At 47.9% G+C, this 27,128-nt stretch overlaps 1 protein-coding gene across 2 annotated transcripts in view; it reads right to left on the reverse strand.

Annotated features, from left to right (window-relative positions):
• Nucleotides 1-27,128, reverse strand: part of LOC147431118 (uncharacterized) — a 193,141-nt gene that overhangs the window by 86,226 nt on the left and 79,787 nt on the right. For both annotated transcript variants that reach the window (XM_086494541.1, XM_086494540.1), the window contains exon 2: nt 13,974-14,052. In XM_086494541.1, coding sequence (XP_086350667.1) covers nt 13,974-14,052 — 79 coding nt within the window. The remainder of the gene's footprint in view (nt 1-13,973; nt 14,053-27,128) is intronic.

Here is a 27,128-nt window from a genome sequence, read left to right on the forward strand (position 1 = left end):
CACCTTTTTCGGGCCACCGCGGCATTGATACCACCTTGAAAGGTGTCGAGCGTTACTTCTATTGACCAAGGCTCAAAAAGGATGTGGATGAGTTTGTTCTCAGTTGCTTAGTATGCAAAAAGGTAAAGTTTGACAGGCATAAGGCACCAGGCCTTCTACAGTCTCTACCCATACTTTCTCGACCATGGGAAAGCATAACAATGGACTTTATTTTTTATCTACCCAAGACTCAGAGTGGGGCATGATGGCATTTGGACAATCATCGACGAATTCAGTAAGCAGGCTCACTTCAGAGTCCAGACAGTTAAGCCAAATCATTTGGCAAACTTGTTTGTCTCACAAATTTCCAATTAAGTGGTATGGCTGAGTCTATTGTTTCGGACAGAGATCCCCGATTCACAATTTTGTTTTGGTGGGAAATCTGGGAGAACATTGGCACGGGGTTACAGTTCTCGTCCTTGTTCCACCCACAGACTGAGGGGCAAACTGAGATAGCTAATTCAGTGGTCTTTGACTTGTTGAAGTCATGATAAAAAGGCTTAGTGGGAAAAGTATTTTCCCTTGGTGGAGTTTTCCTACAACAACACAAGTTCATACGTCGACACGGTAGGCACCATTTGAGGTACTGGAGGATGCTAAGAAGGTTCCACCTTTTCTAGGCACCAAAGATAAATTTTTGAAGCAAATCAGTACACTCGGCATCTTGTGTCATGGGGACAAGAACCACGTGCCAACGGAAGAACAGACTGAACAACTTTAAACACTTCAAATAACACTAAACTAAAAGAGATGCACGACACACGAGACGGGGGGTGGCGGAGTTTCACCCCAAGAGAGCACTGGCCCGAAACCCTAGCGCCCTTTTCGGTATTTCTTTATATTGCTTGAACTCAATACATCGCCAGTACTCCATCCTCTGCACCTCCACCTGAAGCGTGCCAGAGAATGAGCCCTCGGCCTATGAAAAGCATCAAACTCTAAAAGTATCTGGTCCAAAAGCTGGCGCCCAAAAGCACCCAACGCGTTTGGCGAAAATCCGTACAGTTGCCACATGGCACTATCAACACAAATTGTAGGACTATCCATATAGTCTGCCACGTCAGCATGTCAACGGAAATTACCGAATTCCGTACATCTACCGCGTCAGCAATCCAACGCAAATTGTGGCACTCCGTACATTTGCTACATCATCATCTTTGAGTGTGTATGTGTGCCGGCTTTACTTCTAGTGACTTGGGCCCTCATTAGACAAGGTCCCATAAGTTGGTAAAACTTCTTCTGTTGTTGCTAGCTTCTCGACAAGTTGGCTCTGTTCTTCAGTGGCTTGATATGTCAGCAGTTTGTGACATCCCTCCTTCTTAAAGAAAGTAATCGGCCGCGATTATTGTATATCTGCAAAACAACTCAAGTTACCTCAAAAATTTCCGGGGTTTTTTTTGAGAGACATTCCGAGGGTCCATCCAAGGGACAATTCGTTTTCTCATTCCATATTGAAGCCCTTGATATCCTTGGTCGTTGGCTTCCCAGAAAAATCTCATCCAATAAGGAATATATTCTCATTCTGATCGGAGCTCTTGATATTCAAGCGTAGTAAAATTAGCCATCATACCCAGACCGTGTTGATCTCCAACAAGTGACTTGATGCACTAAAATTACATACCTATTGCAATCTCATCCAATTAGGAATATTAATTGGTTGGCACATCACAATGCAAACACATTTAAATGCTCACATATGCATGTTACAAGACACAACGCCACTAAGCACTCAACTGAGACAAACGGTCTGCGGTATGAAGCTACTCAATGACTACCCCATCACTCCCCTTGCAAATAACCTAAGAAGGTTCGGGCCATGGCTCAAAGGACTAATACAACCAAACACTCCCCAAACCGCAACCTACGTCGCTTGGAGGTTCAAGCATACAACCAAACTCTCCCCAGATATCCCGTTTGCGTCGTTCAGAGGTGTTCTAGCATAAATCGAAACGCTCCCCATACATCCCATTACGTCGTTACAAGGTTTTCAAGCATACAAAGTAAGCCTTGCTTCGTTCTGAGGTTCAGACAATACCAAAACAGAATTTCTCACTACTCACCAGTAACATCACCAAGCATTGAAACCAGTATCTAAACCAAAGTCAAACAAGTTCAAACAAGTACCCAAAACAAATCAAACATTTCAAATACATTCCAAAAAATCAAACTGAAAAAGCATTCTCAACATCAATCGAGCTTGAGAGTCGACAGGGCTTCCGTCTTGAAACCTGCATCAAAACCAGTGTTAGATTTCTTCCATAAGGTTATAGCCAACAGCAACATAGTTCATAAGCTCTTGAAAGAGCTGTACTTTGCAATGATTAATGATAAAGAAATACTAAAAGGGGTGCTAGACTATGGGGCCAATACCTCTAAGCATAGAACTACGCTGGGCCGTGTCTACTCTTTCTCTCTCTCTTTCTCTATCTATTAAAGTTCAGCGATTTTTGAAGTTTCGATTCGTGTGTTGCTATTCATTTCTTGTTTGGAAACAATACGAACGAAAACGTCAAAAATCACTGAACTTTAAGAGAGAGAGAGAGAGAGAGAGAGAGAGAGAGAGAGAGAGAGAGAGTCGACACGGACCAATGTAGTTCGGTGCCCAAAGTATTGGCCCCAGAGTCTGGCGTCCCTTTCGGAATTTCTTTATCATTAATTGTTGCAAAGTACAACTCCCGAGGGACCTCTGCTCTTAGACTCTACGTCCAGATGCTCTGTAGAGTGAGGCCCCAGGGATTCTTTTATTCTTACAAGGGATGCTCAAAAAGTAGAGCCCCAAAAGCATTCAGATGAAAATCATTTGGTCCCATGGTGCCAAAAGCTGCAACGCGAATCGCGGAAATTCGTACAAGTGGCACGTCCGCAGTCACCGCGATTCAAGGGTTGTCCATATAGTGTTGCCACGTCAACAGTTGACACGCAAATTGCGGAGGTCCGTATTGCTTGCCACATCAGCATCCTTCACAATCTTTATTTTTATTGTCTTTGTGTCTCCTTGGGTGTCACAAACTGATGACATGGCATGACTCAGGACCTTATATCTTGTTCCAACCTATGGCCATTAGCCGAGGCAGGATCTGGGGACATAAAGGGATTAAAAAAATTGCGAACAGGCATCTTAGTGGACCCAGATGGGTGACAGAGTGACTAGGGCGTTCTTTGAGACAGTGGGACCCGGCATGCGCACGCTAGTGTCAGCCAGTTGAGGAGGCCTGACGGGTCAGTTGCTTCAGAGCCAGAGACATGCGTGCAGTTGCTACTGACTTTTACCGGGACCTGTTGTCAGCAGAGCCTCAATCTGAGTGTCAGGATGCATACAGAGAGCAAGTTTGGGCACAAATGCCTTGTCTTGTGGCTGAGGAGATGCACCAGAGGCTTGAGCTGCCTCTTCAGCTAGAGAAGCTCCATGCGGCCCTCATAGCACTTCCCTGAGGTAGCTGTCTCGGTGAGGATGGTTTGACTCCCAGTTTTTTCTTAGAGTACTGGGACCTTGTGCTCAGGAGCATACAGAGAGCACAGTTTGGCACAATGCCTTGCTTGCCCTGAGGAGGCACCAGAGGCTTGAGCTGCCTCTTCAGCTAGAGAAGCTCCATGCGGCCCTCATAGCACTTCCCTGAGGTAGCTGTCTCGGTGAGGATGGTTTGACTCCCAGTTTTTTCTTAGAGTACTGGGACTTGCTTGGCTCAGACCTCTGCAGCACTTTTCAGTACATCTTACACACAGGAGAGATGCATGACAACATGAGTGAGGGCTTGATATACCTCATTCCCAAGGAGGGTGGCACCTTGGATGAGATTCGGCAGTGGCGTCCTATCACCATCCTCAACTCAGCCTACAAAATTCTAGCCAAGGCTTTGAGCTTGAGGATTCAGCCACTTCTAGAGAGCATTGTACATGGGCCCCAGACAGGTTTTGTCAAGGAGCGCAGTATCCTTGACAACATCTTTACTTTTAGGGAGGCATTTGCCCTCGCGTGCCTCCGCGGTGAGGATCTGGTGATACTTCTTCTCAATTTTGAGAAGGCCAACGGTAGAGTTGACTTTGACCTTTTGGAGGGCACTCTACGCAGGATGGGTCTCAGATGATTGGATCAGAGGTGTGTCAGCTCTCTATAGACGTGCACATAGTCAGGTGCTTTTGGCAAGTGGTAGAGGAGACCGTTTCATGCTCACACGTTCGGTCAGGTAGGGCTGCCCTCTTGCCCCTTTCCTCTTTCTGTTCTATGCTGCAGCGATGATCAGATTCTTGGTTTCATAGCAGGTTGGTCTACGTGGCTTAGCACTCCCGATTTGGGGTGAGGAGCTACTGGATGCTGAGTTTGCAGACGTCTCAACTTTGTACTTGGAGGGCCAGGAGGCCAACCTTCACAGGTGTGAGCACGCTCTAGAGACGTTTTGTTTTGCATCAGGCGCACTGATCAACTGGAGGAAGACAGTGGCTTTCTCCGTTGGCAATGCTCCTACGCCTGATTAGCTGCCAGGTGAGGGTTTTAGATGGATCCCCCAAGGGACTGCAGTTCGATACTTGGGCTTTCAGGTTGGCCTGGACTTGTCTCCTGAGGAGCAGATTGATTCCCTCCTCCTATCCATCAGGAGAAAGTTGTTACATTGGAGTTCGGCACGAGTTTCTTAGCAGGCAAAGTTGTAGTGGCCAACCAGGTGTTGTTGGCTACTATGTGGTATATTACATCTTGTTGGATCTTTTCGAGCTCTTGCATCAACCAGGTAGAGAGGCTAATCAGGAACTTTCTTTGGTCGGGGCGCGACACTCAGATAGCCAGGGCAAAAGTAGCCTGGCAGATCATCACTCTACCTTGTTCTCAGGGGGGGGTTGGGGATCATAGACCAAGCACAGCAGAGCAGAGCCCTTCTTGGGAAGTTTGTTGTCAGAGGACTGCTTCCAGGAGAGGAGCCCTGGAAGGAGTTTTTGCTTCAGCGGCTTAGAGCTCGAGTACCTTAGGCAGCCTACTTCGCTCTTGGGAGCAGCTGCGGAGAGGCCTGGAGCAACACTAGCCCACCTGCACAGAGGAGCGCTCGAGACAGTCCCTTGTTTGGAACCCTTTGGTCAGCACTCAGAGAGGCCACTTGGTTGATAATAGGCCTCATGTTTCTTGGGGTCCCATGACACAGGGTCAAGCACGCACTCTAGGTGACTGGCTTCAGTTCTCAGGTTTGTCAAAGGAGTTACAGTGAATCCAGCTGCAGGGCATGAGAGGGTGTGGACCTCATGTGTCGGGACATCACAGAGGCAATACCAGCTGAGTGGCTCACACCTCTAGAGTCAACAGCTCCTAGATGGATGGGGGCATTCATGCAACTGGAGGTCCTCATCGCAATTCATGCTTGCTCACAGACTGTACCCTCCATGTTCTTCGAGATACAGGGCGAGGGTCGACTTCACAGAGTCTCAATAGAGGCTCAAAAGGTTGCAAAGTGTTGTTTTCAAAGGATCCGAGTAATGGGCATCTACGAGAGGACTTGTGTCATCTTGAGACAGGCCATTGGAGGCTTTGGGCTTGGGAGAGATGTCCACTTGCACGAGTGCAGTGGGATCCTGGAGAGTGGTTTTGGAGGGACCCTTTCTCCTCAGCCGACCATCCAGGGGTCCCTTCCTTTCAATACACTGTTCGACTGGGACGTCACATATTGGCAGCGCGGAGAGAGGCTCGTCCTGCTCTGTTGCAGCACCTCATTGGCAGGAGGAGGGTCTCGCAGCTGAGTTCTTGTCAGCCTTTTGGGCAAGGCTATGGGACGCCAGACAGCCGCGGAGAGTCACTCTGTTCCAGTGGCTAGCTGCGCACAGAGCTACAGCAGTGGGGAGTTGGCTAGTACACAGTGGCCTTCCGACAGAATGCACAGCTTGTGCCCATCCTTTGAAGAGTCATTGTCACTGTCTGTGGGACTATCCTATGGCGCAACAGGTTTGGCTCCGGGTCCTTCAACTGATGCCAGCTCTTTCCACAGCACGACAGTACACTTGGGAGGCAGCTGCTTGGTCCACTCTCACGGGACCTGCACTACAGTTTCAGCTATCCTCCACTAGCAGGATGATAGTGATACAAGGGGGCCGACCTACACTCCAGTCTACTACGGAGCTTACCCCACAGGAGTGGTGCAGTGAGAGAGAGGTGTGTTGGGAGCTCGTCTGTGGTCTGACACTCTGGTTCATTTGGCGGGCCCGCTGCTTCCGCATCTTCGAGACTCGCCTTGTGCCACCAGCGGAGACTGTTGGAGATTTTTGGCTGTAGTTTATCCATACTCTCACGGGACAGTTCGAGAGACTTCAGGGCAGCTCCAACCGCATGCGGGAGCGCAGAGAGGAGTTCCTTCGACCTTGGCGCCTTGGGCCTTTCTTCACCATGGTCCGGGGCGAGCCCAGATGACACTACCACCCTCCTATGTGGCTTTTCCCTCCTCCCATCTCTTGATTTAGCCTCATTGTATGTATGCTGTTTTTCCATTGGGAGAGTCTCCCCCCATGGTCGATGTAGCCCTCTCTAGTAGAGGTGGTTGTAGCCCTGTGGGGCAGTCTTATTAACTAATAGAAGGATCTCTTTCTTGGGGAAAAAAAAAAGAAATGATTGCAGCATTTCGGTCTTGAGAATCTCTATAGACATGATCCCAATATGGACTTCCTAATCCGACACCAGTGAGGTTCGGGATGAATCTAGATGCGATTACTAAATACGTTGCTGGCAGTCCTGGTTTGAGATTTGAAATGAATCTTTATGTGATTGATTTGATATGTCATGTGATGTGATGTGACTGTCGTCTTTGTACAAGTGCTAGATGTGTCGTGTCTAGTGCGTCGCGACTTAAGAGTCAGTGTCTATTGAACTGGTTTATGGCCTCTGTCTGTTTTGCAGGCGTAATCGAGGGCGATTACAATACTTTCAAGAGGGAGGGATGTCACAAACTGATGACGTGGCATGACCCAGGACCTAGGGACATAAAGGGATTAAAAAAATTACGAACGACTTGCTACGTGGCTGGCTGTACGGACACCGCAAATTACATTGGCCGTTGCTGACGTGGCAGAACGTACAGATTTCCGTGAGTTGCACTGACATTGCTGACATTCAGTTGTACGGATTTCAGTAAACAATGCTGGCTGCTTTTTGGCCTTCTACTTTTGAGTTAGAAGCCTTTTGAGTAACCACTTTTAGGGCTCTGCTTATGGCATCCCTTGTAAGAATATAAAGAATCGAAGGGGCCTCATTCTGCAAAGCATCTGGACATAGAGTCTGAGAGCAGAGGACCCTCGGGAGTTGTACTTTGCTCACAGATTAATACAAAAAGAAATATCGAAAGCGGCGCTAGTCTTTGGGGCCAATCTCTCTTGGCACGGAACTACGCTTGGCCGTGTCTATTCTAGTTCGGGACACCCACACCCTCTCGAAGGTCATTCTACTACCTCGGGTGAATGGTGGCTGGATTCGCCAGAGCGTGGAGTGTTCGGGCCTCCTGAAACAGTGCTTCATTTTTCCCAGATGGGCCCTTATGCTAAGGCTTGTCCATGGAGGAGTCCCCGACCTTCACCTCAAACTCAGCCCTAGCCTCCTAAGGTTGGCCAGCACCAGCAGACAGAGTCACAAGGTACTCAGGTAGACTCACTCTCCGAGCCTGGGGCCCAGACAAAGGAGGGAGAGGAGGGTTGGCAGCAGGTCCATGGTCAGCGTCGACAAGGGCCACCATGTCACCCTGGCCCTCCGGGTGGTCGCCAGGCTCAGGCCAGCATCAATGGGTTCCCACAAGGAACCGTTTCGACCCTCTCAGGATGAGGCCCCAGCTCCACCCTCCTCCTTAGCCTCACCTTCAACAGCCCCTCCTCCCTCTAAATCCTCCTCCGCCCCTCCCCCCCGGCGCCTCCATCCTCTTCCCCACCTCCCCCCTCCCCACCTCCATCCCCTCCCACTAGTCTCCCTGCTTTCACATCTACTCCCGCTCCTACCCCATAGCTGGCCCATGGGGCGGGCCCTTTCTCGGTTGCTAGGAGATCTCTTGACAACGTTTTTCCACGAGTCGCTTGGCGAGAGAGGGACAGCCTTTCTTGCAAACCCCCTTCTAGTGCAGACGTCTCACTTGCAGCAGTTCCTCGTGGACTCACGAGCTGCGACATTCATCGTAGGTGGGACTTCTTTGCCTACGACTTCACACGGTTTCTCGGCAACTCTTTACGAGACTTTGAGGCAGCTTGTTTCGGAGTTCATAAATTGTTCCTTGCAGCTAGAGAGATAGAGGCCATGGACACAGTGGTTGGCTTCTCTTTTCCCTTATGTGGCAGGGACCACTCTAAGTGGACTCTGGACTCAGTGATGGATTGGCTGTAGGCACAGGCCCTCCAGTTCTCTCACCACACAGGAGACCTGGGGGTTACAGATCTGGTATAGACTTTGTGGCCGTTGGCCAAGTTCTCAGTGACACCTCCAAACTTGGCAGGATGTAGACACATTGTGGTACACTTCTTTGCTGACACGCAAAGCCCACCATGTTATGTATACATACATGAGGACTCCTAGACAAAGGAGATTGCCCTACATACGGCACGCTCTTCTTGGGCCTAGGCAAGACAATCTTTGCAGTCACGCCTATCTCAGGGACGCTCGAATGCGGATTATTCCCCATCCAAGCAAGCCTCGAAGATAGCACGGTTAGTAGCTGCTGCAACATCGGTTCTTTCTCGTTCTCCATGAGGATTGTGTCTTGGAACGTATAGGGATTAGGTGGGCCCTAGTTGCAGTGCCAGCGGGATCGATTGCATCAGGAGCTTCAGCGATGCCTTGTGGGCGGAGAAATTGATCTTCTTATGCTACAGGAGCATCGTCTTTGTGAGAGCCGCATTAGACAATGTGGTCAGCTTTTGCGTGGTCGATATGAGACATTTTAGTCAGCTGCATTTAGACCTAGTGGTATGCAAGGAGAGGTATGTATGACTATTGCAAACTCTTGGCAGCAGGCCATTGTGGGCAGAGGTATTATTGTGCCTGGCAGGGCTCAGTGGATTACTATGCAGGTTCAGGGTTGCCTCTTGAGCTTCCTGAACATCTATGCACCCAATGTGGCAAGTGCAAGTGCAAGTGCAAAGTTTTGATCTCCCATTGTAGAGTCTCTGCCGCATGCAGAGCAATGATGCATTGGGGATAACTTCAACATGCTGGAGGACCCCTCTGACAGGATTGGAGGTAGCCTTGCTACTGTGCAGGGGACTGAGTTGGCAGCTTGGAAGAGGCTATGTATGACATTGAGGGTTTCAGATGTTTGGCAACACTCTGGCTTTGTGAGGCCCCTAGAAAACTTGGCCTTCTCTCACTCAGACCGCAGACTAGGAGGAGTGAATCTATCTCGTACAGATCGCTTCTACGCCAATGACCACATTTGTGACTTGGGTGGGTCAGTTTGCATTTTGGCTGGGACATCTTTCTCGAACCATGCACCAGTGATCCTCACTGTGAAAGATAGACAGAGGAGGGGGAGCATGATGCTACACATCCCTGAGAGGATCTTGTTGGACTCAGAGCTCAGAGAGCGAGTGGTGGTTCTTTGGATAGAGGGCTTGGACACGCAGGACTCCCATGCTAACAGAGTGGCCTCTGGACTTTCTCAGCTTAGTCGCTTCTTTCGCCAGGAGTCTACAACTCGCCTCCTACAGCGAGGGAGGAGAGGAAGCGTCTCTGACGAGGCGTTGCTTTCTTGGAAAGGATGCAGGAGCAACAACCACACAGTCCTTGGTTGGAGGAGCAGTTGCAGCAGGCTCGCGGGGAGCTAGCCATCATACATAAGAGACGCCATGAGTTTTCCTTCCATCGACAGGCATCTCAGTGGACCAAGGTGGGTAATAGAGTGACTGGGACCTGACGAGTCAGTTGCTTCAGAGCCAAAGGATATGCGTGCAGTTGCTACTGACTTTTACCGTGACCTGTTGTCAATAGAGCCTCCTTGTCTTGTGACTAAGGAGATGCGCCAGAGGCTTGAGCTGCCTCTTCAGCTAGAGAAGCTACATGAGGCCCTCAGAGCACTTCCCCGAGGTAGTTGTTCTGTTTTTCTTGGAGTACAGGGACTTGCTTGGCTCAGACCTCTGCAGCACTTTTCAGTACATCTTGCACACAGGAGAGATGCCTGACAGCATGAGTGAGGGCTTGATCTACCTCATTCCCAAGGAGGGTAGCTCCTTGGATGAGATTCAACCACTTTTACAGAGCATTATACATGAGACCCAAATAGGTTTTGTCAAGGAGTGCAATATCCTTGACAACATCTTCACTTTATCACCATCCTCAACTCGACCTACAAACTTCTAGCCAAGGCTCTGAGTTTGAGGATTCAACCACTTTTACAGAGCATTATACATGAGACCCAAATAGGTTTTGTCAAGGAGTGCAATATCCTTGACAACATCTTCACTTTTTGGGAGGCGTCTACCCTCGCGCGCCCTTCGAGGTGAGGATCTGCTGATCCTGCTTCTCAATTTTGAGAAGGCTTATGGCAGAGTTAACTGGGACTTCTTGGAGGGCACTTTCCGTAGGATGGGTTTCTTAGGCAGGAGGTAGAGGAGACCGATTCATGCTCACACACTCGGTCAGACAAGGCTGCCCTCGAGCCTCCTTCCTCTTTCTGTTCTATGCTAAGGCAATGAGCAGATTCTTGGTTTCACAGCAGGTTGGTCTGCATGGCTTAGCGCTCCCTATTCTGGGCGATGAGCTACTGGATGCTGAGTTTGCCAACGACTCAGCTTTGTACTTGGAGGGTCAGGAGGTAAACCTGCACACGCGTGAGCAGGCTCTAGAGATGTTTTGTTGTGCATCAGGCGCATTGATCAACTAGAGGAAGATAGTGGCGATTCCCCCAGGGACTACAGTTCGCTACTTGGGCTGCCAGGTTGGCCTGGACTTGTCTCCTGAGCAACAAATTGATCTCCTCCTCCTGTCCATCAAGAGGAAGTTGCTACATTGGAGTTCGGCCCGACTCTCTTTGGCGAGGTCCTTATTGCAGTTCAAGCTTGCTCAGAGACTATACCCTCCATGTTCTTCGAGATCCAGGGCGAGGGTCGACTACACAGAGTGTCAATAGAGGCTCCACAGATTGCAGAGTGTTGTTTTCAAAGGATACGAGTAGTGGGCATCTGTGGGAGGACTTGTGTCATAGATCCTGACCCAACAGCTCTTGACACAGGCCATTGGAGGCTTTGGGCTTGGGAGAGCTTCCCACTAGCACCACTGCAGTCGGATTCTAGAGAGTGGTTTTGGAGAGACCCTTTCTCTTCAGCTGACCTTCCAGGGGTCCCTTTCTTTCAGTACACTATTAGACTGGGACGTCACATACTGGAAGCATGTAGAGGCTCGTCCTGCTACAGCAGTTCATTGGCAGGAGGAGGGTCTTGTCAGCCTTTTGGGCGAGGTTGTGGGACTCCAGAAAGCCGCGGCGAGTCACTTTGTTCCAGTGGCTAGTTGCCCACAGAACTATAGCAGTGGGGAGCTGGCTAGTACATAGTGGCCTTTCAGCCAATGTAATAGGGAACGGGCGGAACGGGGCCCTCCCATTCCCGGAGAAGTTCCCAAGCCTGGCGCCTCCTCAAAACGGGAACGGGACCAGAACGCCGTTCCATTCCCAGGCATAACCGGAACGGAACGGCCGGAACGGCAAATCCGGAACACCAAAGTTTTAAAAAATGACAGTTTGGGGCAGGTTTTTTGAACTTTTGGGGGGGTGTTATTTCCATCCTCTCCTATATAAAGAAGGGCTTTGAACCCTCTCTCTCTCAAGCTCTCTACCTCACCCTCTCCCTCAAGGCTCTCTCTCCCTATCCCTCTCCCTTTCCCTCAAGGCTACCGTTTCAGCCTCCGTTCCCGTTCCGCCACCCCGAGGGCCCCCCCTTCCGGAAATGTCCCAGAGCCCCCCGTTCCCGTTCCCTGTTCCGTGTAGCTATGGTTTCAGCAACATGCGCAGCTTGTGACCATCCTTTGGGGAGTCAGCGTCACTATGTGTGGGACTGCCCCATGGCACAGCAAGTTTGGTTTCGGGTCCTTTGGCTGATGCCAGCTCTTTCCACAAGGCGACAACACACTTGGGGATAGCTGCTTGGTCCACCCTCACGGGCCCTGCACTACAATTTGAGCTATCTTCCTCGAGCAAGATGATAGTGATACAGGGGGGAAGAGTCTAGACCTACACTCCAGCCTGCTACAGAGCTTATCGCACAGGAGTGGTGCGGTGAGAGAGAGGTGTGCTGGGAGCTCAGCTATGGCCTCACTCTGGTTCATTTGGCGGGCCCGTTGCTTCCACATCTTCCAGGCTCGCCTTGTCCCGCCAGCGGAGACTGTTCAAGACTTTTGGTTCGAGTTGATCCATACTCTCAAGGGACGGTTTGAGAGACTCCAGGGCAGCTCCGACCACATGCGGGAGCACAGAGAGGCGTTCCAACGACTCTGGCGCCCTGGGCCCTTCTTCACCATGGTCCGGGGTGAGCCCAGATGGCACTACCGTCCACCTGTGTGGCTTTTCCCTCCTCCCATCTCTTGATTTAGCCCTCATTGTACATATGTGTCTCCCCTTATGGTTGATGTAGCCCTCTCTAGTAGAGGTGGTTGTAGCCCTATGGGCAATTTTATTAAATAATGGAAGGATCTCTTTCTCGAAAAAAAAAAAGAAATACTGAAAGGGGCACCAATCTTTGGGGCCAATCTCTCCGGGCGCGGACTTCGTCGTGCCGTGTCGTCTCTCTCTCAGTTTTGTTCAGTTTATTAAGTTGTTTTCAGTTTCTCTCATGTGTGTTGCATCAGATTTTCAGCTTGGAGTGCCCAAGTCTATTACAAGGACCCGAAAGAATGGCTTTGGCGAGATCCTTTCTCTTCAGCCGATCACCCAAGGACCCCTTTCTTCCTATACACAGCTCGTTTGAGGCGCCACATACTGGCAGCACGGAGCGAGGCTCACCTTACTGCAGCACGGAGCGAGGCAGGAGGAGGGTCTTACAGCCAAGTTCTTGTCAAGGTTTTGGGAGCATTTGTGAGACAGCAGAGAGCCAGTTATCAAGTTTCAGTGGCTAGTTGCGCATAGAGCTACTGCCATAGAAACAGGGGACCCAAGGACGTGGCCCTTCTTGGCGGGGACCGAACGGGGGACGCGGGACGAGATGGGGGGACGCGACATAGACGGGTCCCTCACATGGGACGTAGATGGGAGGCGGGTCCCCGGTAGCACATGCAGGCAGGACGCGAACAGGAGACCCCACACCTTTTCTCTAGGTAGGCTTTTCACAGTCTTCAGCTATATGCCGATGTTGCCCACTAGACTCTACTAATCCACTCTTCACTTGTACATCATTACTTTTTTCCCTTTGAGTATGATGATTGACCATCACGTCAACGTGTGCGGCGGGTGCTCGTCACGTTCTTATCGCATGTCATATTTTGGTATTTATGAGTGCAAACCCCGCTTTTTCTTTGCAATCTTGTGCTCTTAGTGTTGTCTAGTATAGAACAAGTGTCTAGCAACTGGTGGATGCAAGCATTGTGGCTTTCTCAAAGGAGAGAAAGATGTACAACAAAAATAAAGCACTTTGGCTGGTGTTACGTCCATTTAGTGTGCTAACAATGTGTTTTGTGCTTAATACTAAATAGTAGGAAATAACCAGTGTCAAATCATCCACTATCTTGAGGAGGAGAGATAGATTACCATAGAATTCTCTCTTCAATGATGGGAGAGACAAAGTTGAAAGAGTTGAATGCCTTCTTTGAGATCAGGAATGGTGTTCATAGACCCTTCCACAATGGTTCCTATCTAGCATCACTCCCCTTGTTCTTTACATCATCAGATGTAATGTTTACCAAAGAGAAATGAAATGGATAAAAGAGCAGTTTACTATTCTTAGCCAGATATCAAGCAAAACTTAGATAATACTAACACAGTTTAGGAAAAACCGAGATAAAAATATTGTACCTCTCTTCTAGCTGCTCCTTCAATAGTTTCTCCGACCTCAACTTTTCCACCAAACCCATTGTAATAGCCTTCACCAAAACTGTTATAATAATACCTTAGACTAGCACCCACATCATGCAAAACATCAAAACAGCACCTAGATCAAATGCTTTTATGCTATCCACAGCAACTTCAATGCATTGTCTACAGTCTAGCTCAACTTCATTCAATTCCTAAACAACATGTCAACCATTCAAAAAAAGTTGACTAAATACATCATACAAGAACAAGTAAGATAGAATTAAGAACTTCTACTTTGTTGAACAAACCCTTGCTTGCTAGACATTTAAACCGCACTTCCATCTTTATTTGAATACTCGGAACATTGAAGCTGGAAACAAAAACCTATCACTCATTGTCATGCCAAGTTAGTGATAAGCTTCGTCCTTGATAAAAACTATTGACTAGAGAGTAGTCGAGGTGACGTAAGTGACTGGGCATCTTTTGTACCACCATGCAATGGGCGCTTGAATTAGAGACAGTAATATTGCTTTCTTTTGTGTGAAAGGGTGATGCATAAGATGAGAGAACGGGGATGCAAGTCACCAAACCCAAATTAGAAGCTCCAATTTGAGCAATAAGTTTCAACCTTCTTTGAAAATGTCAGCCACACTATGCTAGAAGGTTTGATCAATAACTCTAAGAGATCCTCAAAATATAATACTGACATGTCTAAAATTTTCCAACAACTCTTTAATCACACTGCTCTTCTTTTCACTTCCAAAGCAGATCCACGAAGATTACAGTAGACTAGCTAAACGGAGTAATCCCAAAATCATATATGCTACAATGACCGTAAAACTAGGCTCTAATGGTTGGATTTATCTATTAGTTCCTAGGCTAAAACTTAGTTAAATGATATACCAATAACTAATAATTCTATCAAAGGTGCAAAAGAAAAGGGTATTGCTTGATGATCTCGTCTGCAACTGTGAGCAAACCTCCTTTCGGGACCAAGCAGCCAGTTGATCTCAAATGTATCGCAACAGATCTTGAAGAAAGCGTCCTCCTACCCATGTATCGCCCACCGAACTGGCACTAGTAGCTGATCTATATGTGAATTTGCAAACAAAGGGTGTTGTGAAAAGGAGAGAGGAAGCGTTAGAGAGAGTATGAGATCACTAGCAAAACACTGCAGAGAGAGGAAAACGCTGTGGTGAGAGAAAATGCTAGAGAGGTGCATGCAAACACAGCACGCTAGAGAGAGAAAATACTAGAGAGTGTTTCCACAAACGCTGACAAGCTCTACTATTGCTATTCTGTGATATGCATAAAGTACAAGGGGGGTACTTGCCTTATGGTTATCTGGAACGGGAAATCGGAACGGGGAACAGGGAATGCCAATGGGCAAGAACTTGTTATGGATGCTGATTCGGAAAATGGAGGCCTAAAAATGGCCATTCCTTGTAGCTATGACCTACCTATATAAGGGAGGTCTAAAAATGGAGGCCTAAAAATGGCCATTCCTTGTAACTATGACCTACCTATATAAGGGAGCCAAAAATATGCCCTACCCAGATATAAGCCTCCACGACTTGGTAAAATATGCCCAAGGCCTAATAAATGTGTAAAGTCACTTAAAGTGACATACTACCCACATTTATTAGGGAAAATGCGAAACACAAGAGACTCTGACCCCGGGAAACCATAGGAACAAGGATCTTGCCTCATGCCAACCTACCAAGTGAGCAATATTGTGAAATGCACCCCCCAAAAAGTAAGTCTACCTTAAGTACGGACGGGCACAGCCACAAAACAGCCCTCGCTCCATAAAGCCCTCACTCCCTAATCTACTCTTAGGAGATACCATACAAGAATCTAACACTCTAACCCCCCCGGGCTCAACTCCTAGTCGGGGAACCAATCCAAGGAGAGATTGTATCACATGTGGTAGAGGTTTGGTGAAGATATCAGTAGGGTTGTCGGTGGATGTAGGAACATACTCTGGTCGAATAGAGCCATCTGTGATCTTCTCACAAACATAATGGTACTATATATCTATATGCTTGGTCCAAGTTTGAAAAATTGGGTTCCTCGCAATGGGTATATAACTCTGGTTGTCAGAGTAGATCGTGATCGTCTACTGCGGCAAGCCAATCTCCGAAAGTAGCCTCCATAACCACACTAACTCGCATATAGCAGTGCCAACAACCCTATACTCCACCTCTACGGATGATGAGGCAATTGTTGGAAGTTTCCTTTTGATCCATGAAACTCCTCCTAAGCCAAAAGAAAAGGTGTATCATGTAGTAGATCGTCGTCTATCTGCATCTCCGCCCCTATGTGAATCACTCCATCCTCAACGAATGATCTTGGAGTCTGTAAGTTCAGCCACATAGAATATGCCTAACGCCTTTGACTGCTTTAAAAACCGCAAAGTCCGAAGAGCCTTCTCCATATGTGACTTAAGAGAGTCTCTGCGTAAACGAATTGAGAATTCCCACCGGGAATTCTACATCAAACCAGGTGTTAGTACCCAAATAAGAGAACCAACCATCTTTTAAGGCTGTGTAGCATCTGCTACAAAGGAGAGGTCATACTGTGACAACTTTTGGTTCGAATCTGTAGGAGATGAATCATGAGGTAGGTTTGCACTAGGTCATAGAAAATGCTTCCAACAACTCTTAAACATAGTGTTGCTGAGAGAGAAATATGCCCCCCTCTATCTGCTATATCTCCAATCCAAGAAAGTACTGAAGCAAAGCGCAATCTTTATCTCAAACTCCTTAGCCAAGGTCTGCATAGTACTGCGAGTGTGCTCAACATAGCTACCTATAATCACAAGATCGTAATCTGGGTCTACAAAATAACCGACGAAAGCAGTGTCAAAGGACCATTGAGTCTATCTTCTTGTACCACGTTCGAGAGGCTTGCTTCAGGCCATAGAGAGCCTTCTACAACCTGCAAACCATGTCACTCAAATCTGAATCCAAGAACCTTGGAGGTTGCTCCGCATACATCTCCTCCTCTAAGCCTTCGTCGAGAAAAGACGAGACAACATTCATCTAATATAATAAACCAGCCATCCAGAAAACAACAAGGGCAAAAAATTGTCCGAATGGTCACCATCCTTGTAGTCAGTGCAAAGGTCTCATCATAGTCCACACCATGTCTCTAAGACAAGCTCTTGGCAACGAGTCGTGCGTAGTGTTGATCCAAAGAACCATCAAATTTGTACTTTGTCTAGTAGACCCATTTGACACCAATCACCTTCCAATTGGCAAGCCATAGAACCAACTCTCAAGTGTTATTCTTCGTGATGGAATCAAGCTCTTTCTACATGGCCAACTTCCACTTTGGTTGTTGAAGTAACTCCTCAACTATCAAAGGGTCTCTGTCCTTGATCATTGTAGACATCAAAGTATAGTTCACCTGCAATAAAATCTCAGCAACAATCAGACGTCGCTGAGAATGTTGTGTCGTATAGACATCACGCCAATCTAGTGGAAAATCTGAAGTAGCTACATCTCACAAAGTCTCCAATAGCCACATCGGTAACTTGTCGGATTTGCCCTGGAAAGAGGGGCTAGTGGTACATCCTCCTCCACATCAACATCACGGTGAGAACCATCGTCATCTGCATCATCAAGGATAGGTGCATTCTCCTCGGAGCTTGAGGGACATTAACTGGAGAAGAGGGTTCATCGACCTCAAAAGAACCATCACCATCGAGATCTCCAAGTATCAGCAAATCTAGGGTTGTCATAGAAGACTTGGGAGTAGAGGCCCCTCTAAAGGAATATGCTCATTGAAGACCACATCGCGGCTCTAAACAACGTCCTTCTTCACTTAGAGTCAAATATCCCTCAGAAAGACTATTGTGGGCGACAAAGAACATTCTATTAGACTTGGGGTCAAACTTTCCCGTCTCTTCAATACATGGACGTGTACATCGCTCCCAAATATGCGAAAATGAGAGACATCAGGCCTTCTATCAAAGCAAGCCTCAAACGGAGTCTTCCTTGAAACTGAAGAAGTAGGAGATAGGTTTATAGTATGAATTGCCGTCTCAACTGCCTTCGCCCACAAAGACTTTGGCAAGTCTCCATGCTCGAACATAGTCCACGCCATCTCAACCACAGTCCTATTCTTCCGCTCCACAACTCCATTCTTTGAGGGTGATCTTGTATTAGCAAGCTCCCACATGATGCCGTGGTCCGTACAAAACTGAATAAGAACGTCTCTCTCTCTCTCTCTCTCTCTCTCTCTCTCTCTCTCTCTCTCTCTCTCTCTCTCTCTCTCTATATGGGAGTTTTCTAGGGATGGTGATATCATCCTCCTAGGAGACTTCAATGCTCGAACGGGCAACTGTCAGACAGTCTTCTACGACACCTCAGATGAGATGCTTAGAGAGTTGGATGTGGGTGAGCTGGGGTTTGACAGATGCTCACATGACAAAGAGCAGACTGAGTATGGGAGATACCTCACGGAGATGATGACTACACATGGGCTAGCCATACTTAATGGCTTACAGCGGTTTCCTGGAGCAGCAGGCTTCACATGCTTTCCACACAGACATGGGGCCAGTACAGTGGACTATGTTATGACGCAGCCGAGCTTTATTCCTTGTATTCAGGATTTCACAGTGGGAGCCAGACCAGTGGGCGTAGCAGTGGATCATGCTCTCTTGACACTGTCCGTATCTTTTCAGTTTAGTACAGCCCAGAAATCAGGAGGCAGGTCACACACCCGTTATACATTTACACCAGAGACTGACTCGGTTTATACAGAGGCGATCTGGGATCGTCTATGCACAGTTGCTCCAGGCCTCTCAGTAGAGGAGTGCACTACTTTATTGACTGAGACACTACATGATGCAGCATCAGAGGCATACCCACACACTCAACCGGATCGGAGGCGACATTCTGGGAGCATGCCCCAGAATAGTTGGTATGATGAGGAGTGTAGAGAGATGAGAGCCCAGCTTCAGAGGGATCTTCATTTAGGAGTCATCACCTACAGACAGTCGCGGATTGCTTTCCGGCGCCTTGTGCGAAAGAAGAAACGAGCTTACCTGGCCCAGATGGAGCGAGACTTGTATCAGTTGTTCTTGAGTAGAGACTCAGGCGAGGCATGGCGACTCTTCCATGAGCACTCCCCTCCCCCAGTGATTACTTCTCCTGATGTGTGGGGCCAGTATGCGACATCGTTATATACGGTTCCTGGGCAGGATCCCCTGCCAGATCCTACAGAGCCATGTCCACCTACGAGCACCTTCTTTACCACTGAGATGGTAAAGAGAGCCATTGACAGGATGAGGACCAGGAGGGCTTACGTTCATGACGGTCTAGTAGCGGAGCACTTTATACATGCTAGGGATATGCTGATGGAGGTTCTTGCAGTGTTGTTCAATCGTGCCATGTGTGAGGGATTACCTGAGACTTGGAGGTTGTCTACTATTGTGCCTATATTGGCACGATTGTATGCATCCATTATTGAGCAGCAGTTGAGTAACTGGGCAGAGGGTGAGGGTGTACGGGCAAAGGGACAGGCAGGTTTCAGGAGGGGTTTCTCCACTCTTGACCATATTCTGACACTCAGAGCTATCATTGAGGAGGGCAGGTCACATGGGAGACGGATTTATTGTAGCTTTGTGGATTTCCGCAAAGCATTTGACATGGTACCGAGAGCTCGACTGATGCGCAGACTGTAGGAGATGGGGGTGCCCACAGTGTTGATTTGGGGGATTATGGCTTTATACAGATCAGTGATGGGACATGTACGCACCCCAGAGGGGATATCTGACTTAGTTCACTCCACTATCGGGGTGAAACAGGGTTGCCCATTGTCTCCTACTCTATTTGGTATGTATGTTGATGAGGTGTCTGATTACATTGACAGAGAGGGTGATAGAGGTGCCCAGCTGGCAGGGACGTGGATCCCATTGTTGTTATATGCTGATGATATTGTCTTGATCTCTGACTCACCAGAGGGTATGCAGCGACAGTTGGATGCATTACACAGTTTTGCAGAGGATAGTGGATTGTCTGTAAACCTTGGTAAAACCAAGGTCATGGTGTTTAACACCACACCGCAGTGGATCAGGAGATCGGCACCGACCTTCACGTATGGTCAAGAGATTGTGGAGTATACAGATGCATACACTTACCTTGGGATAGTCTTCACTGGGCCGAGGTTTTCTTTGGAGAGAGCAGCAAAGACTAGACTGACCAGAGCTTATGCGGCCTTGGGAGGCTTGGAGAGGATGTGTTCGCAGGTTCAGTTCCAGGAACCTCGGACAAAGTTATGGCTCTTTGATACTTTAGTAGCCTCAGCTATGATGTATGGGGTACAGGTATGGGGACCTTCTGTAGGCCAGGATGGTTGGAGACGTATGGAGAGGCCCTTGGTATCTATGATCTCCCGATTGATTAGAGCCAAGGCCTCCGTACCTCACGCGATCATTCGAGCAGAGCTAGCTGCCCCCCCCCATGGAGATTGAGGCGCTTACCAGATCAGTGTCCTTTGTGCACAGCCTATGGGATACTACTAGAGACAGATATGCTAGATTGGCCCTTGAGTCTTCCAGACAGTTAGCTCTACAGGGGGACACTTCATGCTGGTATGCACAGATGACTTCATGGTTTCAGACGCATGGCTTCACCATGGATAGGTTGCCCCCTTTCCAGTATTCTCTTCAGGCACCCTCGCTGTCTCTTACACGGGTGGAGATCACTAGACTCATTCGTCAGGACCTGATCCAGCTCGACACCAGGAGGACATGGATAGAGCCGCCTCAGGAGTTGAGCACGAAGATGGCTTTCTATAGAGAGCATCTTCTCCACCTCACAGGAGATGGGTTTGTGATTCGACCCAGCTACATGGACACACATATGTCTCATGGTTTGCGTTGTGCCATTGGTCAGATACGCACATCCTCACATCAGCTCGAGATTGAGACTGGTAGATTCAGAGGGATACCAGCAGACAGCAGGATATGCCGATTATGCCAGAGAGAGCCAGAGACAAAGTTGCACTACATATGTCATTGCACAGTGTTCTATGAGATACGGGGGCGTTTCCACTGCTTATTCAGAGAGGGTTTTGGTCCTCTATCTAGGGTCATGAGTTATGAGGATCAGAGATGTCTTGGACTAAATCTACTTGAGTTACACAAGTATAGAGACACTTTACTGGGGAGAGCTAGAGAGAGGCAGTCCCAGAGACACATTACAGATTTCTTTTCACTAGATATGGGACAGCCAGAGGAGCAGCCACCACTGCAGAGCTCGTCCCACACTCATTCGACCACTACTGGCACTCTCATCGACCGAGCATTGGAGCTACAGAGATACAGACGACCGCGACTGAGGAGAGGAGCTACACAGCATCGACGAAGACTACAACAGAAGATTCGAGCCATACTCTCTCGACATCCAGAGTGCAGATGAGGATGGATCCTCACCATTTCTTCCATCTTTGTTTCATACACTGTTACATCCAGTTTACCGGGTACCTATTGTATCAGCTGCTACACCCACGTAGTTTTAGATTGTAGTAGTAGTAGTAGTATTTTGTTCCACTTCTAGTTCTTTTGTACCCAGACATGGTATTAGATTCACTATTTTGTAATTGATTGGTCTCATAGGTCATTTTGGCCTTTTGAAGACGTTAATATAACATTTCATTTCATTTCTCTCTCTCTCTCTCTCTCTCTCTCTCTCTCTCTCTCTCTCTCTCTCTCTCTCTCTCTCTCTCTCTCTCTCTCTCTCTCTCTCTCTCTCTCTCTCTCTCTCTCTCTCTCTCTCTCTCTCTCTCTCTCTCTCTCTCTCTCTCTCTCTCTCTCTCTCTCTCTCTCTCTCTCTCTCTCTCTCTCTCTCTCTCTCTCTCTCTCTCTCTCTCGCGCAGGGCGAGGGCGAGGGCGAGGGCGAGACCAGTCAGCCAGGGCGAGGGCGAGGGCGAGGGCGAGGGCGAGGGCAGCCGAGGCGAGACCAGCCAGCCAGGGCGAGGGCGAGGGCAGCCAAGGCGAGGGCGAGGGCGAGGGCGAGGGCGAGGGGCAAGGGCGAGGGCTTGGCGGCGAGGGCGAGGGCTTGGCGGCGAGGGCGAGGGCGAGACCTCAGCAAGGCGAGGACGAGGGCTTGGAGGCAGCACGCATAACCAGACCCTCTAGAGCCATGTCCAGCCACTAGTACCTTCTTTACCACTGAGATGGTGAAGAACGCCATTGACAGGATGAAGACTAGGAGAGCATATGATCATGATGGTTTGGTGGCAGAGCACTTGTACATGCTAGAGATTTACTACCAGAGGTTCTTGCGCGGTTGTTTAACCGTGTCATGTGTGAGGGACTACCCGAGTCCTGGAGATTATCTACTATTGTACCTCTCTTCAAGGCAGGGGACCCCACGGTGCCAGGGAACTACCATACTATTATGATAGGGCACACATTGGCACGGTTGTATGCATCGATTCTTGAACAGCAACTAAGTAAATGGGCAAAAAATGAGGACATACGAGCAGCAAGACAAGCTGGATTCTGGAGGGGTTTCTCCACTTTGCACCATATTCTTACACTCAGAGCCATTATTGAGGAGGGTCGCGCACATGGGAGATGGATGTATTGTTGCTTTGTGGACTTCCGCAAAGCATTTGACACAATGCCGACGGCCAGATTGATGCACAGGCTACTGAAGTTGGGAGTACCCACAGAGATCATATGCGGGATCATGGCTTTATACGGCTCGGTGACTGGCCAGGTACGCACTCTTGAGGGGATTTCTGACATTGTTCATTCCACTATTGGAGTGAACAAGGGTGTCCTATGTACCCTACACTTTTTGGTATGTATGTAGATGAGGTCTCTGACTACACTGACAGAGAGGGTGACAAAGGCGCTCAGCTAGCAGGGACATGGATCCCTTTAATATTATATGCTGATGATACTGTGTTGATATCAGAGTCGCCAGAGGGCATGCACAGGCAGTTGGATGCATTCACAGCTTTGCAGAGGATAGTGGATTGTCTGTGAACCTTCGTAAAACCAAGGTTATGGTGTTTAACACCACACCACAGTGGGTCAAGAGATTGGCACCTACACTCGTATATGGTCAGGACACTGTGGAGTTAAATATACATATCTGGGGGTGGTATTCATGGCACCGAGGTTTACTCTGAGGAGAGCTGTTAGGGTGCAACGCAATGAATGTTGTATTTTCTCAAGATTAGTGATCTTTATTGCTCAAGGTTCCTTTTAGTTCTTAGGGAAAGAGAGAGCTTTCCGTCTTATGGAGAGTGCTATGATCACAAACAAAGTGAGTGGATTGTACGTGCAAGTGAATGAGACTGAGAGAAGGAGAGAGAAGAGATACGACACCGACAGGTTGTAAAACCCTCCTCCGAAGGCCCCACTCTCGTCGGCGAGAGTGGTCTACTTTGATTGCACAAATGCATACAATGCAAATGCAATGGACAGATGCAAGTTGGACTATGCCGATGACGACGACGGTGATGACGACGGGACTTGGGCTGAAATCTGGGATCTTCTTGATGCTGAATTTCTTGGACTGTTTCAAGGCTGAAAATGACTGTTTTCTTGCATGTCTTAAGGGCTGATTTTGAAGGCTTTGTCGGGGATCTTGCTGAAGACACAAAACGCTGATCTGCTGTATTTTCTTAGCTGTGTTTTTAAACTGCTTCCATGGCTGAGAAAACGCTGGATAAGGGCTGCACTTCAAGGGCTAAAACGCTGCAAAAACGCTGGTCAAGGCTGCGTTTTTACTGTTGAAAACGCTAAGGGTTCTGTGGCTTGGGGGACTGATCTGCTAACGCCAGATGCAAGGGGTTCTTGCGATCAAGCAAGGCTGAAAAAAAACGCTGAGGAAAGGGAGTTCCTGGCGATGGAAAAACGCTGAGGCTGATAAGGGTTCATGGGAGGGTACTGCTGAGAAGTTGCCTCTTGAGCGGGAAGCTCCTGCTACCTCTTCTGCCATTTAGTGCTAACTTGGGTTTGCATATAGAAACTTAGCAAAATTGCCCTACCTACTTTTGTTGGAAAGTCACTTCAAAATAATAAGTGAAAATCCCAATAACTAGGAAAATAGGAGTGCATTTACACTGGAAAATTCCCCTAACTGATGCTAATGGATTCTGATGGGAATTCCGATGATCATGCTGTGTGCAACCGGAGGATATGCATCTATGCTAAGTGACTGGACATGCACGGTCTACCAATAGACTCACAAAAGTGTCAGATCACTGCTAATCTAGACTTGACTGAACCCTGCTGTGGTGTAGCTTGTCCACGGACACATAGGGTTGGTATGTGTCACGTGACATCCCCTCCTTTTCAAAGTGAGGTACTGGTACCGAACTGTATGGCGTCGAGGGAGATCGCCAAGAACATCCGGAATCCTGGAAGGGACTCTTCGCCGGCCCACTCATAAAGGTCTGCAACGCTTGCTTCTTTGGGCCGCGCCGAAAGCAACACAGTCTTCTGAATCTTCTTTCTTGCTTCAACTTCGTTTAGAGTTGTGCTTCTTTCGTCTTTAAGAATCTCCATGGCTGAAAATTCTTGAAACCATCTCCAACACAAGACCATGAACATACCCATTCCATGTAAAGTGAAGGAAAAAAATCTTGTCTTCGCTACAGACTGTGTATGCAATGTAGATGAACATAGAGACGGAGTGACAACCCGTTCATCAAACTCATGCAAACAATGAGATCGAATCTTTTCTGTTTGATCACAATCAATCAATTGTGGCAAATCACAATGGAAATGCCCATGCTTGGTGCTCATACTATCATGTGCTCTTTCGGAAACTGTGTCATGCCAAGGAAGAGACATGAAATGTGACTTCCTGACGTACAAACTTTTCAGCTTTTCATGAACAATCCACATACATTCGTGCTCATTCATGATAGAAACGTGCTCAACATACAATATGTCATGCCTAAGAAAAGGGATCACATAACGATGTTGACTAAAATACAGGAAACCTTCACGAATGAAACACTCGAACAATGCGTGCGTATCAATCATGCGAACACATAATACTTCCAGTGATGGTTCTTTTGACCAAGGCTCGAGAGCCAAGATCGCTTCTTCGGGATCTATCGAATCTTCTTGTGGGGGTTCTTTGGAACTTGACTCGAAAGCCAAGATCGGTTCTTCATGATTGATCGAATCTACAACGAGGTTAGCTTCGCTAGAAAAAGCATCAACTAACACATCATCCTTGTGAACAATCACATCTTGTTCATGCAATTCATCATGCTTGTCTTTTTCATCCAAATCATTATGCAAATCATTGGCATCCAAATCATCATGCTTATCATTGTGCTTCAAATCATCATGCAAATCATTATCATTCAATTCATCATGCAAACCATTATCAATCAAATCATCATCATGCTTCACACAATCATGCAAATCCTATGTGTCATGCTTTGGAGAAGAAGAAACGGAGAGAGTCTCCTTTTCGCGAATTTCGTGCATCGGTGCCGGCACATGAGAAAAGAGTTGCAACAAGGCGGCTTTCCTTTCTTTGTACTCATGCTTTATGGCTTCCATTCTTTCTTCGTGTTCACGCTCTCTTTCTGCTTTTCTTTCTGCATTTCTTGCTTCTCGTTCTAACTTCTGTTTTAGAAAAAATTGCTGCAAAGCCTCCACAGGAGTTAGTGCAATCTTTGTCGTAGATGGGAAAGGGGGAGGGTCGGAAAAAACTCCTGGTGGGGAAAATTCTTCTTCGCCTCTCTCATGCTCATCACCTCCAAGCGAAGTATCCATTCCGCTTTGAGTGATGATCATCCTGCAATCGTGGGTTCTTGTGGGTTCTTGTGGGTTCTTGGGTTCTTGGGTTCACGAGGAACTTGGTTCTTGCGAGTCCTTGATTCGTGAGAATCTTGGGTTCTTGAGTCTTGAGGGTCTTGGGTTCTTGGGGTTCTTAAGGTTCTTGAGGTTTTCTTTCGCTTGCAAATCGCGTTGGAGAAGGATCTTCTCTTCACCCGAGTTCTACCCTTTTCTGCGGGCGCACCCCTTGGCGGCCTTGCGCTCACACCAAGGTTGCTTTTTCCCACCTCAGGTCGATTGGCCGGCCGCTAAGTGCACGGTCCGCTCTCAATGAGTGAAAAGAGACACAAGGGGAGGCTGGACAAGCCCTTCTTTCTTGGGATTCCTGTCACTCTTCAACAAAACACGATTAGGAATCACCACGCCCAAGTAAACATGGGTTTGTGCGATCGCAACAAGCAAAAAAATTCTTGTGGTTCTTGTGGTTCTTTCCTTGAGTAATGCAGAACACTTCCAAAGCTCTGATACCAATGTAAGGTGCAACGGAATGAATGTTGTATTTTCTCAAGATTAGTGATCTTTATTGCTCAAGGTTCCTTTTAGTTCTTAGGGAAAGAGAGAGCTTTCCATCTTTTGGAGAGTGCTATGATCACGAACAGAGTGAGTGGATTGTACGTGCAAGTGAATGAGACTGAGAGAAGGAGAGAGAAGAGATACGACACCGAGAGGTTGTAAAACTCTCCTCCGAAGGCCCCACTCTCGTCGGCGAGAGTGGTCTACTTTGATTGCACAAATGCATACAATGCAAATGCAATGGACAGATGCAAGTTGGACTATGCCGATGACGACGACGGTGATGACGACGGCGACTTGGGCTGAAATCTGGGATCTTCTTGATGCTGAATTTCTTGGACTGTTTCAAGGCTGAAAATGACTGTTTTCTTGCATGTCTTAAGGGCTGATTTTGAAGGCTTTGTCGGGGATCTTGCTGAAGACACAAAACGCTGATCTCCTGTATTTTCTTGGCTGCGTTTTTAGACTGCTTCCATGGCTGAGAAAACGCTGGATTAGGGCTGCACTTCAAGGGCTGAAACGCTGCAAAAACGGGATGTAGTGTTCCCATGGGATTTGGCATAGAATATTGAGGTCGACTGAAAGAATCAGCTACATGAGTCCTCTCTCCACATGTTGCCATCGGGTCTGGAATGACATTTGTAGGTGCTGGTCTCCGTGGGCTTGGAGTGACATAATACTGGTGGAGTGATCCCCCAAAGTACGTATATCCTTCCAACTCCATTTTATCGATTGCTGCATATCGTCTTCCATATTTGTCATATGCGACGATTTTCATTTCTGATCCCTCTGTGTAGGTGAAGACATAAAGT

Source organism: Adiantum capillus-veneris, chromosome 21 (assembly GCF_014529385.1).
Source record: "Adiantum capillus-veneris isolate H3 chromosome 21, ASM1452938v2, whole genome shotgun sequence".
NCBI lineage: Eukaryota > Viridiplantae > Streptophyta > Polypodiopsida > Polypodiales > Pteridaceae > Adiantum > Adiantum capillus-veneris.